General features: G+C 37.4%; 1 protein-coding gene across 12 annotated transcripts in view; it reads right to left on the bottom strand.

The window, feature by feature from the left end:
* Positions 1-18,105, bottom strand: part of ABCC9 (ATP binding cassette subfamily C member 9) — a 152,885-nt gene that overhangs the window by 8,550 nt on the left and 126,230 nt on the right. For all 12 annotated transcript variants that reach the window (XM_072798735.1, XM_072798728.1, XM_072798738.1 and 9 more), the window contains 7 exons: positions 10,975-11,076; positions 10,263-10,383; positions 8,587-8,717; positions 7,793-7,871; positions 5,000-5,108; positions 3,327-3,430; positions 482-615 (listed from right to left, as the gene is read on the bottom strand). In XM_072798735.1, coding sequence (XP_072654836.1) covers positions 482-615; positions 3,327-3,430; positions 5,000-5,108; positions 7,793-7,871; positions 8,587-8,717; positions 10,263-10,383; positions 10,975-11,076 — 780 coding nt within the window. The remainder of the gene's footprint in view (positions 1-481; positions 616-3,326; positions 3,431-4,999; positions 5,109-7,792; positions 7,872-8,586; positions 8,718-10,262; positions 10,384-10,974; positions 11,077-18,105) is intronic.

The following is an 18,105-nucleotide window of genomic DNA, read 5'->3' as shown; positions in this document are numbered from 1 at the left end:
CCTTCAAAAGACAGTTTCTGGCTTGCTACCATGAACACACTGAGAAGATCATTATTAATTCTAGTGAATCCTTCTTCTTCAAATTGCTTTAGAAAATAATGATTGATTTTTGGTTAGGAATTTCTATTAAATAGAGATTTAAATACTTCATTTTATAACTTCCATGGCATAAGCCTTGAACATTTGAATACAGTACAGTACTCTCATCAACTGAGCAGTGGAATTTGATTGTTTTAAGCATTTATTAAAAAGTGATGGCAAATTAATTTTATGTACTGGCAGTAGGAACTCCTTTAAAGCTGTCATGTCTCCTTTATTGTGATTCTGAATGTGCTACCATCAGTTGATTAAAGAGATAAATGAGAAGATACTCAAAACAACGGTACTGAGGACTTTGCACCCAGTGGAGAGAAAATACGTTGTAATTTTCATGTGCATTTCTCTAACTCTTCAATTTAAAAAGTGCAGATAATGCACTCACTGTGGCCATGTCAATGGAAGCTGTTGCTTCATCCATGATGAGAATGCTGCTCTTGCGGACAAAAGCTCTAGCAAGGCAAAACAGCTGTCTCTGTCCAACACTGAAGTTCTCCCCACCTTCGGTGACAATTGCATCTACATCAGAGAGAGAAGCAAGATTTCATTAAAATGATACTAACATTTTCCTTGAGCAAAGTAGGGGAAAGTAGGAATGTCCTACAAGAGCGTGCTGGATCTCACTGTACTGCTGCAGAGATTTCATATTAGAAACGTGAAGAGGAATTTTACTTTGGAAAAATGAAGATGATCCTGAGCCATCCTAATTTTGACAAAAGGTTGTAAATTACCTCCTTATAGTAGGATATAAAATACTGGTAAGCATTTTGAAGACTGGAAAACCTCAGAGGTTTCTCAGATCAGAAATGACATTCTTGACTCCCATATTCGTTCTCTTTTCATCATATACTATCCCACTGAACTGTAAGCTCCATGTGGTTAAGGACCGGGTTTGTTTTTGTTCATCAGTGTATCCTCAGCACTTGGTATCTGACATAACAGCTGAATAAAACATTGTTGTATAGATAAATGAATGTCACATCCTCACTGTCATTTTCACTTTTTTTTTTTTTTTTGGATTCCATCCACATTTCATAAACTGTCCTACTGTGAGTTTAAGATAAATTCTGTTTCCAAAATACCCTTTTATTAGAATTCAAACAGTTTGTAGTAAGGTCCTGGGGGTAAATTTCTATTGATTATATTCTCATTGCATTGAATTCTTAATGATTTTTTAATGGTTGGGTGCTATGCCTTTATTTTCTAATTTTTCATTTACATAATAAATAAGGAGGGTGCTAGAAATGATGAATGTTCTTCACCAGAGTTGGCCTGAACCAGATCTTTTTTCTTTTTTCTTTTTTTTTAGATTTTATTTATTTATTCACGAGAGACACAGAGAGAGAGGCAGAGACACAGGCAGAGGGAGAAGCAGGCTCCATGCAGGGAGCCCGATGCGGAACTCGATCCCGGAACCCCAGGATCACACCCTGGGTGTGAAGGCAGGCTCTAAACCGCTGAGCCACCCAGGGATCCACAGATATTTTTTTCTTAAATATTTTATTTATTTATTCATGAGAGACACAAAGAGAGGGGCAAATACACAGGCAGAGGGAGAAGCAGGCTCCCTTCTGGGAGCCCGATGTAGGACTCTATCTCAGGATCTCGGAATCATGATCTGAGCCAAAGGCAGATACTCAACCACTGAGTCACCCAGGTGTCCCTGAACCAGATCTTTATCAAACAATTGATGTAATCTTTATGTAGAGAATGAGCATAAACAACATTCAATTACATAGTGTAAGTATAATCACCTGTTGCATACGCTGTACTATAACCCTTGAACACGGTGCTCATAATTCAAAACAGGTTCATACGTCTTTTGTGTTGAGTGAAGAGGACTAAAAAATCATAATTGCCTGTATTCCCAATTACTAAACACCACAGGAGAAGGGTCGGTATGCATTATCAATTTCTCAAGTAGACTTGCTGGGCTTTCCATGCAAGACATCAAAATTATAATGGGAAAGTTCATCCAGATCCCTGGAATTTCTCTCACAGTTTGACACTGGCAAGGTTAATAAAGCTATCCTTTAAGACATGGTATCTCATTTCTGTTTGTGGGATGCCTTTCCCTTAGGACTTAATTAAAATCACAAAAGGTATTGTTTCTGAGCAGGCCCTCCTTCCCAAATAAACTTGGTGCTATTTTGTGAGGTTTTTTTTTTTTTTAAATACCAAAACAACACGATCAATATGGCAACTACATGTTATGTATTAAAATTAGAATATCAGCCAACTCTTATCTTTCTGACTGCTTTCTTAAATGAGTTCAGATTTTAAGAGAGCAAAAGCCCAAAATTAGGGATATTCATCATTTTTATGAATTAAAGCCTGCATTGTATACTTTTTGTTGTTTTCTTAATCATGTTCTTTCATTATTCATGTTGTTATTTTATTCTGTCACGAGTTATTTGCCAGAAATTGTCTCTCTCTGGGACTAAATTTATATCAATGATTGTTTGAGTATGTCTTATCCCTTACAAGGGTAGCTAAAAGTGAGATTGCAGCAAGGTCATAGAACATAATATCTTCACAAAATTATGTCACATAAATATAAGGAATAGGTAGGCCCTCCTGTCAACAAAGAAAATGGCTGCCAATGTGGAGAAACTGCCTACTCCTACATGGTATTGATTAGTCTGAACCTAGTAGCCTCTTCAATCCTCTTACGCACTTACTGGGGGCCAGGGGTCATGTAAATCACATGAGTAGAATGACCACAAGGAAATATTCTGATTCAAATGACCTGTATTACTGGAGCATCTGGGTGGCTCAGTCGGTTAAACGACTGACTCCTGATTTCAGCTCAGGTCATGATCTTAGGATCTTGAGATTACGCTCTGCACTCTGCGTGGAGCCCATTTGAGATTCTATCTCTCCCTCTCCTTCTGCCCCTCTTCCCCCTTACTTGCATTCTCACGGGAATGTGCACTCACTCTCTCTAAAAAAAAATAAAACAAATTTACCTGTACCACTGAAGATGAAAAGACTAAAGAGTTAAATGTACTAACTGGGATATTATGGAATGTTCATATAGAACAGAATTTGTTAGAAGTTTCATTCAATGCAAAATCATTAGATTTTGAAGTGTCCTAATGATCTTTTGGAGGTTATTTTAAATATAAGGGAATTTAACATGCATTATGTGATTCTAGCATAAAATATAGGCAGAGATATATAGAATTAATTGAATACGTAAAAATAAATGTATTGTCTAGAAAATATACCTAGACCTCCAGGTAGGGATTTGACCATATTCTTCAGCTGAGCAATTTCTAGAGCTTCCCAGAGTCTGTCGTCAGTGCATTTACACTCTGGATCTAAATTAAATCTGTAGGGGAAAAAAAATAAGTTGTTTAGTCAATAAATAAAAATAAAGGAATTTTTACATGTTTGCTTATTGCTGTTCTTTCCTTAAAATATAAGTCATATTTATTTTGATTATTGCTATATCCCTTGTACCTAGAACAGTGCTCAGGATAGAGCAGGCATTCAGTTCATGTTGAGTGAATAAATGAATGACCTTAATGTTATGAAAAATTTTTTCTGATATATAATTAGTAAGATTATATGCAAGATATGACATAATAAAATTCATTATGTGGATTTATCCACTTTCATATTACATTTAATGTAACCTGAATAGTATCTAGCAAAGTGTTTTACAGAACCGACGGTTATATGGGAACATGTAATGTAACCTTAGAAGAACCATGCTGCACCAACCACAATACTGGTCTTCATAATAAATCTAATCAGACATATAAATTCACTATGGCATTGCTAAATAACTGGATACATCTGCAACTTTTAATTAAAGTGGTTTTACAGCTGAATATTGAGTGATCTTACATCTATTTTCTCTTCAAGACAAAAGGAAGTGGGAGTACTTCTTTGTAATTAAGGTAGAGGAGGGGAGCAAGAGAGAACAAAGGATTGATGCAATGAGAGACATGACCTGGTGGATAATGCCATAGTGGACTTTGGAGTCAAACTTTATTTAGAATTGTGGTTCTACCACTTACTAAGTGTATAAACTTGGACAAGTTAGAGCTGCTCTTAGGTTCAAAATTCTCATCTGTAAAATGAGGATAATAATATGTACCCTAGAGCAGTGCTTTGAGGACTTATATTTAAAGCAATATATTTAAATATAGAGACAATATATTTAAAGCACTTAGCAGGTAGTAGATACCGATACCGCCATTCTTTTTTTTTCTCTGTGGGAAATCATAAACTAGACACAGAGAAGATTGTAGCAGCTTCTTTTTTTTTAATTTTTAAAAAATTTTTTAAAAATTTTTATTTATTTATGATAGTCACACAGAGAGAGAGAGAGAGAGAGACAGGCAGAGGGAGAAGCAGGCTCCATGCACCGGGAGCCCGACGTGGGATTCGATCCCGGGTCTCCAGGATCGAGCGCCCTGGGCCAAAGGCAGGCGCTAAACCGCTGCGCCACCCAGGGATCCCTGTAGCAGCTTCTTAAAAGCAATTTTGGCTGAAAGAAAAATTGTGAGAGATGAGGGAATCAAGGGATTAACCGAACTCAGTATCTGCTGAGCCCAAGCCAGATGCATAAGTGATAGGCAGGATATCTGTAGGACAGAACACCTTAGAAATGTCTGCCAAGAATCACTGCCCCAAGTACAGAGGAAAAAGTAACTTTTGTGGAGTCAAACTGAAAGAGCAGACCTCCTGGAAAAACATAAAGGACTGGCTTCTGTAGGTTATTTTAGCAACTCTAGGGTTTCCCAAACCAAATTGTTGGCCAGAATATTTCATTTTATCATCCTGATAATGTCATTCACACCCACCTGAAAAATTGTTCTGAGTAAAACCCTTCTAAGAGCCAAAAGGTAAACCCTGCGACATACGGGTTTCTGTTGAATACATCACCCACCTAATAGAGCCACTGAATAGTATTGGATCCTGCAAAATGATTGAAAGTCTAGAACGTAGTGTGTGCAGTGGTAGTTTTGAAATGTCTATTCCATCAATGACGATCTTTCCTGTGAAACAGAAACAAAAAATTACAGGCATGTAGTAAAATCAAAAGTAAAATAATATTCGTTTACAAGTTGAAAGTACTTTCCTACTTCAGGGTTGTAACTCAGAAGATGAAGCTTTCCATTTAGGTTACAAACATCATTATGCATCTCTAAGAAAAATATACATTTTGGTGATATTGTCTCTTTCTTATATATTTTCTCTTAAATAGATTCTTAGTTCTTATTCAGTTTCCATGGTTCATATAAACCAAAAGTACCTTTTCTCTTTAACAGGTCCTCTTCCTTCCAACATTTCCTAGTTCCCTGCTTTATTTTCCTTCGCAAGATATTTTATATGCCTTTACCTATCTTTTGTTATTGTCTCTTTCTCCCAACTAGAATAAAAACTCCTTGAAGACAGTGACTTTTGTCTAAATTATTCACTTTTATTGATTGAACAGTACAGAGTATTGCAAATAAGAAATGAAATTCTATGACATAGATACCAACTTTTAATGAATTTCTCCATAGTGTATTTAGGCTTATTAGAAACCTGTGCAATCTTGATGTCTTTCCCTCAAGTTGATAGGTTATTTTATCATACCATTTTGTGCAAAGATAGTACTGGCATATGAAATGAGCCAGGCAAAGAATGCCAAGTGGAGTCTCTTTTCCAGCTAGATTTAGATGCAAGAGGAGGCAAGGTGATCAGCTCAAATTTTCATTCAGGAACAACACACATTATCTATTAAAACCTGAATAGCTTAACGCTAAACAAGAGAATCAGTCATTGATAGTCACATGGGGCCTGACATCACATTTCTGGATTCATGAGGAAATGGCTAATCTAATACATTCAGTTATAACTATAGATTTGGTTTTTTTAATGAAAAGTGTCAATCAAATTGCCTTTGGATCATGTAACTGACTTCTAATGCAGATCCACTGAAAGTCTGTAAAGCATCTGTGTATTACTACTAGCCGTGGAAGAGCAAGCTGCTAACTCAGCGCCTGATGCCTACTCTGCTCCTGAATCTAAACCCCAAAGAGACTGCAATTACTGTAGATCATCTCTGTTGTTCATTAACTGACCTCTTCATCTCGCAGAGCTGTTGTATAGATTAAATTAAATAATACAAACTGTCAAGTACAATAAAAATGTGAGGTACAATAATCATCGCAATCATTTCAGACAATAATATGAAGCACTTTCTTGAGCTAATGATCAGGCACATTGCTGGAGCCCCTTTTACTCAAGATGGTTTATGTGCTGGCCTATTTATAGTCCACTTGCTAGACTAAATAATGCGTCATATTTCTTCTACAGCAATGATTAAATTATTTCCATGTATCATATTATTAATAATTTTGTGGATGAGTAAATATTTTTGTATACTGTCAACATGTGCTTGGCACTTTGCAGGTTACCACCCCACAAAATGTTCAACATCATTAAACCATGTTATTAAGATGACGGTAAGAGTCATGCGCCTAAATTAATAATGCAGATCACTTACCTCCTTGCATTTTTTTCCTTTGATGGAAATGGATGTTTTTAGTTTGAGCAAAGCAAGACAGTCTTCCTTTCTCTCCCTTCCCCTTGAAATGCCACCTTCATCTACCGTTATTCAAAACGGATGGCTTTGTTTTCATTTTATCAGTTTGTTAGAATTCTTTAACAACAGTCTTTAGGGGATCCTGGGTGGCTCAGTGGTTTAGCGCCTGCCTGCAGCCCAGGGATCGAGTCTGGGATCGAGTCTGGGATCGAGTCTGGGATCGAGTCCCATGTCGGGCTCCCTGCATGGAGCTTGCTTCTCCCTCTGCCTGTGTCTCTGCCTCTCTGTCTCTGTGTATCTCTCATGAATAAATAAATAAAATCTTTAACAAAAAAAAAAAAAAACAACAATCTCTAGAGGGGAGTTTGGAGCTAATAATTTTTTTAAAATTTTATTTATTTGCTCATGAGAGACACACACACACACAGAGGCAGAGACACAGGCAGAGGGAGAAGCAGGCTCCATGCAGGACTCTATCCCAGGACTCCAGGATCACGCCCAGAGCCAAAGGCAGGCGCTAAACCGCTGAGTCACCCAGGGATCCCCTAGAGCTAATAATTTTATTAGCAATTCTATGTTGATTCTTCTAGACTATTTATCTGGGACACCTGCTTCAATCCATGGGTTGTAGGACACAAAATCCTTATAAATATTTGCTTTTTATTTCTGCGGGATTAGGTAAATCGATGTTGCATTTTTTAACAAATATTTTATTTATTTATTTGACAGAGAGAAAGTGAGAGAGCACAACCAGAGGGAGCAGAAGAGGGAGAGGGAGAAGCAGGCTCCCCACTGAGCAGGGAGTCAGATGCAGGCTCCATCCCATTACTCTGGGCTCCTGACCTGGGCAGAAGGCAGGTGCTTAACTGACTGAGCCACCCACACGCTCCAGATGTTGCATTTTTTCTTTCCTTTTTTTTTTTTTTAAGATTTTATTTATTTATTCACGAGAGACACAGAGAGAGAGAGAGAGAGGCAGAGACACAGGCAAAGGGAGAAGCTCCCCTACAGGGAGCCTGATGTGGAACTCAATCCTGGAACCCTGGATCATGCCCTGAGCCAAAGGCAGATGCTCAACCACTGCAACAGGTGTTGCATTTTTTAAACGAAAAGCACCATATAGCCAATGAAAAAAATTTAGTGACTTACCATCAAATATATCAACCATTCTGAAGAAAGCCAGAGATAATGATGACTTCCCACTGCCAGTACGACCGCATATGCCCACCTATAAATAAATGTCACCCAGAGAGAAAAGGACTCAGAAAAAAGACATAAAATGGTCAAAAATTTTTTTAATTTAGACAAGATACCATGGTGAGACTGCACCTCTATTTAAATAATTATAATAAATCCTCATTCTTTTCTTAGGTCTCCTTTCTGTATCATCATTAAGATAAAAACAGAGTCCTCACCAAATGTTTAATGATTTCATTCTAACTCTTTTTTATGTGGTTGTGTTGTTTTCCCTTAATGGCTTAATTTTTGCATTTAGTATATAATGAGCCTAATAAATAAGTATTTGATTTTATCTTAGAAGTGATGATTTTATAACAAAAAGACTGACTCCAATTTTTATGCACATTTTCTCTTTTTAAAGTAGCTAAAAAAATCATGTTGGGACTAAAACTAGGACAAATGCTAAAGTTCTGAAGGGGATGTCTGATATGGCTATGAGCCAGAAGCCAGAAATTTGGAAAAATACACATATAGTTGATTTTCTTGATCTTTATGGGAGACTAATGAACAGCAATACATCTTAGAGAACATGTATTTTATCCTCCTCTTTTCTCTTTTATGTAGATAATTTGACCTCTAAAGTATAGGGAGTATTATGCGAGCCCAGTGAGATTATACTTGGCTTAATGTCTCAAGAGCTTAGGTAGTGACCCAGTGGCTCCATCCACTGATTTGTATGAAACAAATGGCAGTGAATTCCATACCTTTTGCCCAGGTTTGATGTAAGCCTTGACGTGTTTAAGAACAGGTTTCAGATTATTTTCATATCTGACACACAGGTCATGAATCTTGATCTCTCCTTCCTGTGGCCAATGTTCTGGAACTTGAGAAGGGTCTAAGGGGTGAGGGTGGAGTAAGGCAAGTCAGAGAGAAAAGGAGAGAGGGAGAGAAAGAGAGAGGAAGACAGAGGGAGAAAGAGGGAGGGGAGAGAGAAAGGGAGAGGAGAGGGAAAGAAAAGAGAGGGAGAGAAAAGGGGAGAGAGGGAGGGAGAAGGATGGAGAGGGAAGGAAGGAAAAAGAGGCAGGAAGAAACATACAAATACTTATATACATTTATACATACAAACATATACATTTTTATAAATTTAAAGTAATACTGAACCAAATTCTGTATCTTTTTAAAATTAAAATTACATTCAGAATAAAGGCCTATTGATCATGAACTTTCAAAGTGTTTTTTGAAGAATGAACTATCATGTGTTTTCTGCATTCCATCACTTGATTCTATTGAAGATAGTTCATCTCTGAATTGATTCATTTGTTCAGTCAGTCAGTCATCAAACTTTTGATCAAAGATGTGAGAGGTGTTGTGCAAGATGCTGGGATATGGAGATGAAAGACATGTCTCAAGGTGTTCCTTGTGTCCTGGGGGAAGCATCAGGATCTATAATACTGCATAGTACATGGTGGAGTCCAACCCAAGGTGCTCTGGGAGCATAGATGGTGGTAACCTGAGTGTTCCAGGAAGGTTTCAAGAGAAGATGGTGCCTGAGATGAGTCTCAAAGGATAAGGGATGGGGAGATTTGTTTCAAAAGTATATGGAGAGAATAAAGAAACCATAGCATGTTGGTATGGCCCAGAGTAAAAGGCGTGTGGACAGATGATGAGAGAGGATACCAGGTAGGTTGACAAGGATCGACTAATAAAGAGTCTAATAATCTTAGCTAACTTATCTGGATTTTGTCCTTGAAGACCTGGATAGCTACTGAAGTATTTAGGCAAAATAATGCATTTTAAGCATGAAATCTGAATTTAAGAAAGATCATTCTGTCTTCAGTATTGAATTTCCTGCCAATCTTATCTTTTTTTTAAAAGATTTTTTTGAACTTATTCATGAGAGACATGGAGAGAGAGAGAGAGAGAGAGGCAGAGACATAGGCAGAGGGAGAAGCAGGCTCCATGCAGGGAGCCTGATGTGGGACTGTGGATCCCAGGATTCTGGGATCATGCCCTGAGCTGAAGGCAAACACTCAACTGCTCAGCCACCCAGGCATTGCCCTGCCAATCTTATTTTAAGCAAAGCTAAGAATCTCAGTGAGTAAGATCCAAGTTTCTTCATAGCTAATTTAATATGATCTTGAGAAAGAGAACACAATAGTTCATAGTATAGGTTGGTAATGAGTGTAATAAAGTCCAAATACTTTTAAATTTTTTTTAATATTACTAAATAATAGCTACTTGGAGTCTGGTTGTATCACAAACTTTTCAGGCCTAGTCATATCGTTTCAGGTGTAACTCATAAAGCAAAGTCAAGATGAGAAGAGATTCTCTGGATATTAAAGTGGAAAACAAAAGCAAAAATAACAATGTGTCTGACACACAACTATTATTTGTATAAAACAAATATTTAAGTGAAACAATATAATATTCAGAACAATACCCATAGTGCCTTCATAGTTCTCAGACTCCATGGTCAAGAAACTGTTCACTTTCTTCACTGCCCCCATCTGGACCTCCAGGTCAGCCAAGTTCCTCACAACCCAATTCAAATAATTGGTTATCTGTGTCAGGTGACCAAAAAAAAAAATTAACACATTTTAAATGAAGTAACGATCTTTGTAATCACTGGATATTTTAGGATAGGATGACTTGGACACTTAGTGTACATCATATGGTACAATTCATAAGTGCTGCAAGATATTAGAGACCAGGGAGAGTGTCATGGGCTCAAGCGGGCAAAGGAGGTGCCCACTCTTCTTCAAGGGTCCTCACATGTCAGTGTTTTTAAACTGTCCTCTGATTTCCCCGTACAAGTTGTATGTACCTCTGCTTGCATCTATCTTGTTTATATTTGTATTCATTTTAGTGTCCCCAAATAGGTTGTAAACAACTTAGGACAGGGATCTCAGCCTTGGGAGTGTGCTCCCTGTTGATTTTGAGGAGTTTCTAAAAATCAATTTGCATTATCAGAACTGAATCCACTCTGCCCTAAAATGCAGCCAATTGGCTTTGGGCCCCCATCTCCTATTATTTGCAAGATGTCATGTAGTTATGAGTGTTAATCTGTTCCTTTTATATCCATGAATAAGAGTTGATGATAACTATAGTACCTTCACCACTACATGAAAAGAAATGTTTTCTTCCATACCTACCGTAAGTGCATACAGAAGACCCAAACCCACCAATCCAGAATTGGAAGAGCCACTGATGGATGCAATAGATGCAGTGAGGACAATGCAAGCTCCCAGATAATCCTAGAAACAAGCAAGAAAAAATGTTAAAGGATTTTCCTTGAGTTCTTTTTTTTTTTTTTAAGAGTTTATTTATTTATTCATGAGAGACAGAGAGAGAGGCAGAGACACAGGCAGAGGGAGAAGTAGCCTCCCTGTAGGGAGCCTGATGTGGAACTCAATCCCAGGACCCCAGGATCATGACCTGAGCCAAAGGCAGGCACTCAACCACTGAGCCACCCAGGCTCCCCAATTTTACTTGAGTTCTTAAACAAAAGAGCCCAATCAATTTAGAGAGGTGATCACTGAAACAGTACGTTATTTCTTGTGTGTCCTCTTAAGTTTCTGAGGAAGACTACCTAAGATATGGGTGAATCCTAACTCACCATATTAGGGCTGGAGTGGGGGTAATTCAGTGATATAATGATCTCATTATATCTACACAGAAATGGATTCAGGGAAGTTAAATAACTTGCCAGAAATTCAGCTGCAATTTGTGGCCCAACCAGTGTCAGAAGTAGGATTTCTTTTTCTCCTCCCCTCCCCTGTGCCCTCCTTCCTATCACAATAGGTTGCCAGACAAGTAATTATTTAGGAACTTGATTTACTACCTTAAATTTCATGTATGCTTATGTCTGGGTTGTGATCTAGCTCCCTTATGTGATATAGTAAGGGCTCTGCAAAAATTTGCATCTGGTTAACTTGTTGAGATTCATATCTAAACTGTCAAATATCTGGGCTCAGAGTCTGGGACATTAAATCTCCAGATTCCATATAAATAAGAATAAGGGTTACATGTGCTCATAAATGGGAAATGTGGGCCTCTCTTAGAGCATTTGAATTGTCTATGGCTCAGTGATAAACTCTTTTGTGAAATTTCAAAAATTCACTGAGGGCCAGTCTTTAACTCAAATAAGAAACAGGGCACATCTGTCTATCTTTATTTTTTTTTAAGATTTTATTTATTTATTTTAGAGAGAAAGAAAGAGCACAGGGATGGGGTTGGAAGTAGGGGTGCTGGAGAATCAGAGGGAGAGACAGAGAATCTTAAGCAAGCTCCATGCCCAGTGCAGAGCCCAACACAGGGTTTGATCTCATGACCCTGAGATCATAACCTGAGCTGAAATCAAAAGTCAGATGCTTAACCCACTGAGCCACCCAGAGGTGCCCCACATATGTCCATTTTCGAATTCTACTTCCTTCTCCATTTCCTGGCACTCTTAGCCATTATTATGTCTTATCATTTGAAAAAGAAATCTTAAAAACTTTTCATGCTGCTAAGTCCTATGTCCAAGAAACTGGAGGCATTTCAGGCATTAGTACTTCTAGAACTATTTCAAGTCTCATCTCATGTGTGATCTTTCTAGCTAGATATGTCTCTGATCTCTCAAAAAAAACAACAACTAATAATTAGGTGATAAGACTTTAATGATAGTAACAGAGTGTTTAACATACTGGAGTTAACAAATGAAGTTACTCAAATCAGCTCACATGTGTGCATTCCTGCCTCTTTTTAAACAGCTCCAAAGATTGACTCTGGAGGAGCAATCAATAATCCCAACCTTGAATTCAGAGATCTGGGCTCAGATGCTGACTTTGCCAATTACCAGACAAATAATTTAAATCCCTTTGAAACTCAGTTTCTTTGGAATATAGAAACGATACCTAATTCAAAGACTTCCAAAAGACTAAAAAAAAAAATAATAATAAATACCCATTATGTTTTACCACCTCTATGTACCAGGATGTCTTTTTTCCTCTGGATGATTTTCAAATGTTTGAAGCAAGCTTAAAAGTTTATGTGCATTGTAAAACATCAAAGGTTAAAAGAGGCACTAAAATTTAATTCCATAATGATTTCCATGATCTTTACAAAGAATAAAGAAAGAAATTGTGCAGAGTTACTTTCTTGAGGCAGTAAGTTCCTAAGAGGTAGTAAATACTCCTTTGATTGCTTCTTCCAATGGGATCATGTGTTAACAACTTGTCACAACCCAATTAGACAGTTATTTTTCTTTTTCACTTTATTTGAAGCAACAACTACATGGATGCATAATCTAACCAGTTTGGGCCACTCTTAACATCTGACAAATGCCAACATGCTCCCAAAATACTTCTAAAATATTTATAGCAATATGAATTTTTCCTTCCAGCCCTCTGTGTAAAGTTAATACTTCTGAAGTTACACTGTATATTTATAATTTCTATATCTTTTTAAAAAGACTCATAGGAAGTTTCTGTGATGAGTCTGAGAGAGTAAGTTTGTGTTAGAGGATACTTTGAACAAGGCCCTCTTCTGAGCTTGATATAAAGAAATATGCCATTCAGCCTCTGAGAAATTTCTGTGGGTAATGTACACATTAAGGATTTGAAATAAGGCATTTATTAATTTCTATTCTCCACTTCCTCCCAGCTGAACTTAACTGGGAAGAAGAGCCTGATTCATTCATTTTATATATATATATATAATTATACATATATTTTATTTAAATTCCATTTAGTTAACATATAATGTAATATTAGTTTCAGGAGAATTTAGTGACCCATCAACTTACATATAACACCCAGTGCTCCTCACAAGTACCCTCCTTAATGCCCATCAACCATTTAGCCCATCCCCCCACATTCTCCCCTCCATCAACCTTCAGTTTGTTCTCTATAGTTAAGAGTCTATTTAATGGTTTGCCTCTCTCTCTTTTTCTTTTTTATCTCCCCACATTCATCTGTTCCATTTCTTAAATTCTATGTATGAGTAAAATCATATGATATTTATTTTTCTCTGACTGACTTATTTACCTTGGCATAATACATTCTAATTCCATCCACATCGTTGCAAATGGCAAGATTTCATTCATTTTTATGGCTGAGTAATATTCCACTCTGCATATGTGTGTGTGTGTGTGTGTGTGTGTGTGTATACCACTTCTTTATCTATTCATCAGTCAATGGACATTTGGGCTCTTTCTACAATTTGGCTATCGTAGATAATGCTGCTATAAACATTGGTGTGCATGTGTCCCTTCAAATCAGTATTCTTTGGATAAATACCTGGTAGTGCAATTGCTGAATTATAAGCTAGTTCTATTTTTAACTTTATGAGGAACCTCACAAAGATTTCCCTTCCTCCACTCCTCACCAACACCTGTTGTTTCCTGCGTTGTTAATCTTAGCCATTCTGACAGGTCTGAGGTGATATCTCACTACAGTTTTGATTTGTATTTCCCTGATGATGAGTGATATTAAGCATCTTTTCATGTGTCCTTAGCCATCTGGATGTCTTCTTTGGACAAATTTCTATTCATATCTTCTACCCATTTCTTAATTAGATTATTTTTTAGGGTGTTGTGTTTGATAAGTTCTTTTTAGATATCGTTTACTAACCCTTTATCTGATACGTCATTTGCAAATATCTTCTCCCATTCTGAAGACTGTCTTTTAGTTTTGTTGATTATTTTCTTTGCTGTGCAGAAGCTTTTTATCTCGATGAAGTCCCAATAGTTCATTTGTGCTTTTGTTTCCCTTGCCTCCAGAAACTTAGTGTCTAGTAAGAAATTGCTATGCCTGAGATCAAAGAGGTTGCTGCCTGGGTTCTCCTCTAGGAGTTTGATGGTTTCCTCTCTTACATTCAGGTCTTTCATCTATTTTGAATTTACTTTTGTGTATGATGTAAAGAAAGTGGTCCAGTTTCATTCTTCTGAATGCTGCTGTCCAGTTATCCCAAGACTATTTGTTGAAAAGACTTTTTTCCATTGGATGTTGTTTCTTGCTTTGTCAAAGATTAAATGACCATATAGCTGTGGGCCCATTTTCTGGACTTTCACTGATCTATGTTTTTGTTTTTGTGCCAGTACCTTACTGCCTTGATCACTACAGCTCTGTAACATAACTTGAAGTCCAGAATTGTGATGCCTCCACCTTGCTTTTCTTTTTCAAAATTGCATACATTCTTCTAAAAGGATAACAAAATAATCACTGAGCTTCAACAAACAGAAATTAGAGTGTTGGCCTAATATAAATATTATAAAGGAAATGCAAAACATTATGCACTCAAGTCTGTCTCTCTCTCCTCTTTCTCTTTCTCTCAAACCTCCCACCAATTAAATTGACTATGGAATCTTTATATTTTATATCAAGGCCTGGATTCTCTCATTATATAGAACTAAATGGTAGATACAGTTAGATGATAATTTAAATTATTTTCTATTGAATTAAAGTGGTAATTCTGGCAATAGATGGATAGCCTTATCCTGCCATAAAGCCAGCAGGAGAAGTTAAAACCGATGAAGGGAGGGAAGGGAGGAGGCTGATCAGTAAATGTGAGCTAATATATATTTTCTGGTCTCTTTCACATGGCTAATGTTTTTAAAACTACTTGTAAGGTTCCCAGTATGATTGAAACTATTATTTTAATTATTAGTCCAGTATATAAAATATGTCAAAATTTATATATAAATATAATGTATATATTTTTACTTAACTTCAAATTAGCTAATATACAGTGCAGCACTGGTTTCAGGAGCAGAATAGAGTGATTCATCACCACATACAATACTCAATGCTCATCCCAACAAGTGCCCTCCTTAATGTCCACCACCCACTTCACCCATCCCCTCACCACCCACCTCACCTCCAGCAACTCTCGTTTTGTTCTCTATATTTGAGTCTCTTATGGTTTGCCTCCCTGTTTTTCTTATTTTTATTTTTGTTTCATTTTTTTATTAACAATAATGTAGAAAGATAACGTTTTTGACATCTCAGCAATAAGGTATAGTTTCCTATAGTGTGTGTGTGTGTGTGTGTGTGTGTGTGTATATATATATATATACACACACACATACATTTTCAGGGGATGAACCCATTTTTTTTTATTTTTTTTAATTTTTATTTATTTATGATAGTCACAGAGAGAGAGAGAGAGAGGCAGAGATATAGGCAGAGGGAGAAGCAGGCTCCATGCACCGGGAGCCCGATGTGGGATTCGATCCCGGGTCTCCAGGATCGCGCCCTGGGCCAAAGGCAGGCGCCAAAGCGCTGTGCCACCCAGGGATCCCCCATTTTCAAAATCTACTAAATTCAAATAGATATGAGAGCTTAAAAGTCAGTATGTCTGCAGTTTAGTAGCTATAACAAAGTTATTTTGTTATAAAAATATTCATCATTCTAGTTATACCAACTAGATATTTTCAGCTCTCTCCTGGATTATTACCACTACTCAAAAATCTTTTTTCTAAAAAAACAAAAATGAAATCAAAACCAAAACCTTTTTTGCAATGAATCTGGAAAGTTTTGGAGGCATTTGATCAGAATTTTACCTTGATTAGCATAAGAAAGGAAGCTCCTTTGTGCACTATGTTTATCCAGAAAACTCATAGCAAAATCGCTAAATTCCATTAACTTCCTTCAAATTGTACAAGAGTACAGACAGGTGAAATCGTCAGATAGCAAGAGCTTGTGTTAGCCTCCTACTTTTCCACTTCCTTTACCACTCCACAGAAGAAGTTTAATGAATTACAAAGTGATTCTACAGTTACATCTTCTTTCTCTGCAAACATGAACAACAAAATGGTTTCAAGGCAATAAATTAAGAAAGGAGATGCAGCCGGTCTGAAGAACTTAGGTCTGAAGAACTTATACGAGGAGAAGAACTTACACGAGGAGAGCAAATACTTAGGGGCCACTAGCAGCATTGATTCTACTGCTTAGTCCCCCACACATCCTCACCAATCAGTTCAGCAGAAAAAACACCTGTGGTCAAAATGATACAATGGACTGAGGGATTCAGGTTAGGAAGAAGAAGCTATGCAGCATATGGGAACTGCCAGTTCTGAAAGGAGGCCCCACCACAGAACATTTTATCTGTATAGGGAGAAATTAGAACTTCCATCGAGTTTGTGAATTCCACACCCTCCTCCAGGGAAAAGCTTTTGATTTCCAAGTCAAAAGAAAGGCCTTTTCTCAGATTTCTAGTGATTCAATACTGTGGATCCATCTGTCAGACAACAGTGAAAACTGTAATTTCCTATAGAATAGACTGGCAAATAGTTAACAGCAACACAATCCCTTTCCATATATAGCCCTCAGAAGTACCAGTCATTGGTACCACTGAGGATCTGCGAAAATATATCAGGGCCTCCAAATGACAAGATAGGTGCACACAAGAAAAGAACACACAAGAAAGCTCCGTGCTGTTTCATAAAATCGATGCTCATGCAGGCTCATCCTGAAGACTATTTTCACTTCAGCCTGTTGATTCTAAAGACTTTCTTTTTTCTTTTTTGGCTTCCTGATGTGACTTTTCTTTTATCCTTTCACCACACAGCAAGACAAAGCCTTGGAAAGAAAGGCTTTAGATACAGTTACACAATTTTCGCAAATGGAAACACCGATGCCAAAGAACTGGAACTGTTTAGTGCAGAGGGCTGAAGAGCAAATGCCGTGCTGAACAAGAGAACGTAAGCAGCATTCAAAGGTTAGGCTGTAGTGACACGTTGCACACGATTGTGGCCCACTTCACTTGGCACCCAGAGGAGAAACACTCCCCCCTCTGCCAAAGCAACCTGGGTGGTCACAGTCTAGCTCCTCAACCACCAGCCAAATTATTTTATTCTTTTATTCTCTTGTCCCTTTTTTGATGTGAGTGTACGGTGATCTTTAATTTTTCCTAATTCAGAATGAATATGAAGTGAATATGGTGTGCAGGGCTATATCTTGTATAGGGAAAGCTGTTTGCTCACAGAAATGGAGTAACTTGTGATTGTTTTAACTCTTGCTTAACTTGATCGGGAAAAGAAACAGGAGCCATGTATTTAAAATAAATCAGGGAATAAACAAAAATTGGATAGGGCTCATGGATCTTCCAGAATCCAGTTGAAAGTGTTTTCCCCTGGTTTCTCTTCCTTTCTTCTCCTTGAGATTTTCTGTCCAGGGAATTCAGTACCATTGCTTCCGAAAGCTCGAACTAAGAATTAAGAGGAAAGGAAGTGAAAAATTGCCACAGAAAACTGTGATAAGTTTTCTCCTCTTTCAATTCACGAAGGTGATGAGTCCATGAAT

This window comes from Canis lupus, chromosome 25, assembly GCF_048164855.1.
Source record: "Canis lupus baileyi chromosome 25, mCanLup2.hap1, whole genome shotgun sequence".
Classification (NCBI taxonomy): Eukaryota; Metazoa; Chordata; class Mammalia; order Carnivora; family Canidae; genus Canis; species Canis lupus.
This window is presented reverse-complemented; position numbering and strand designations above follow the sequence as displayed.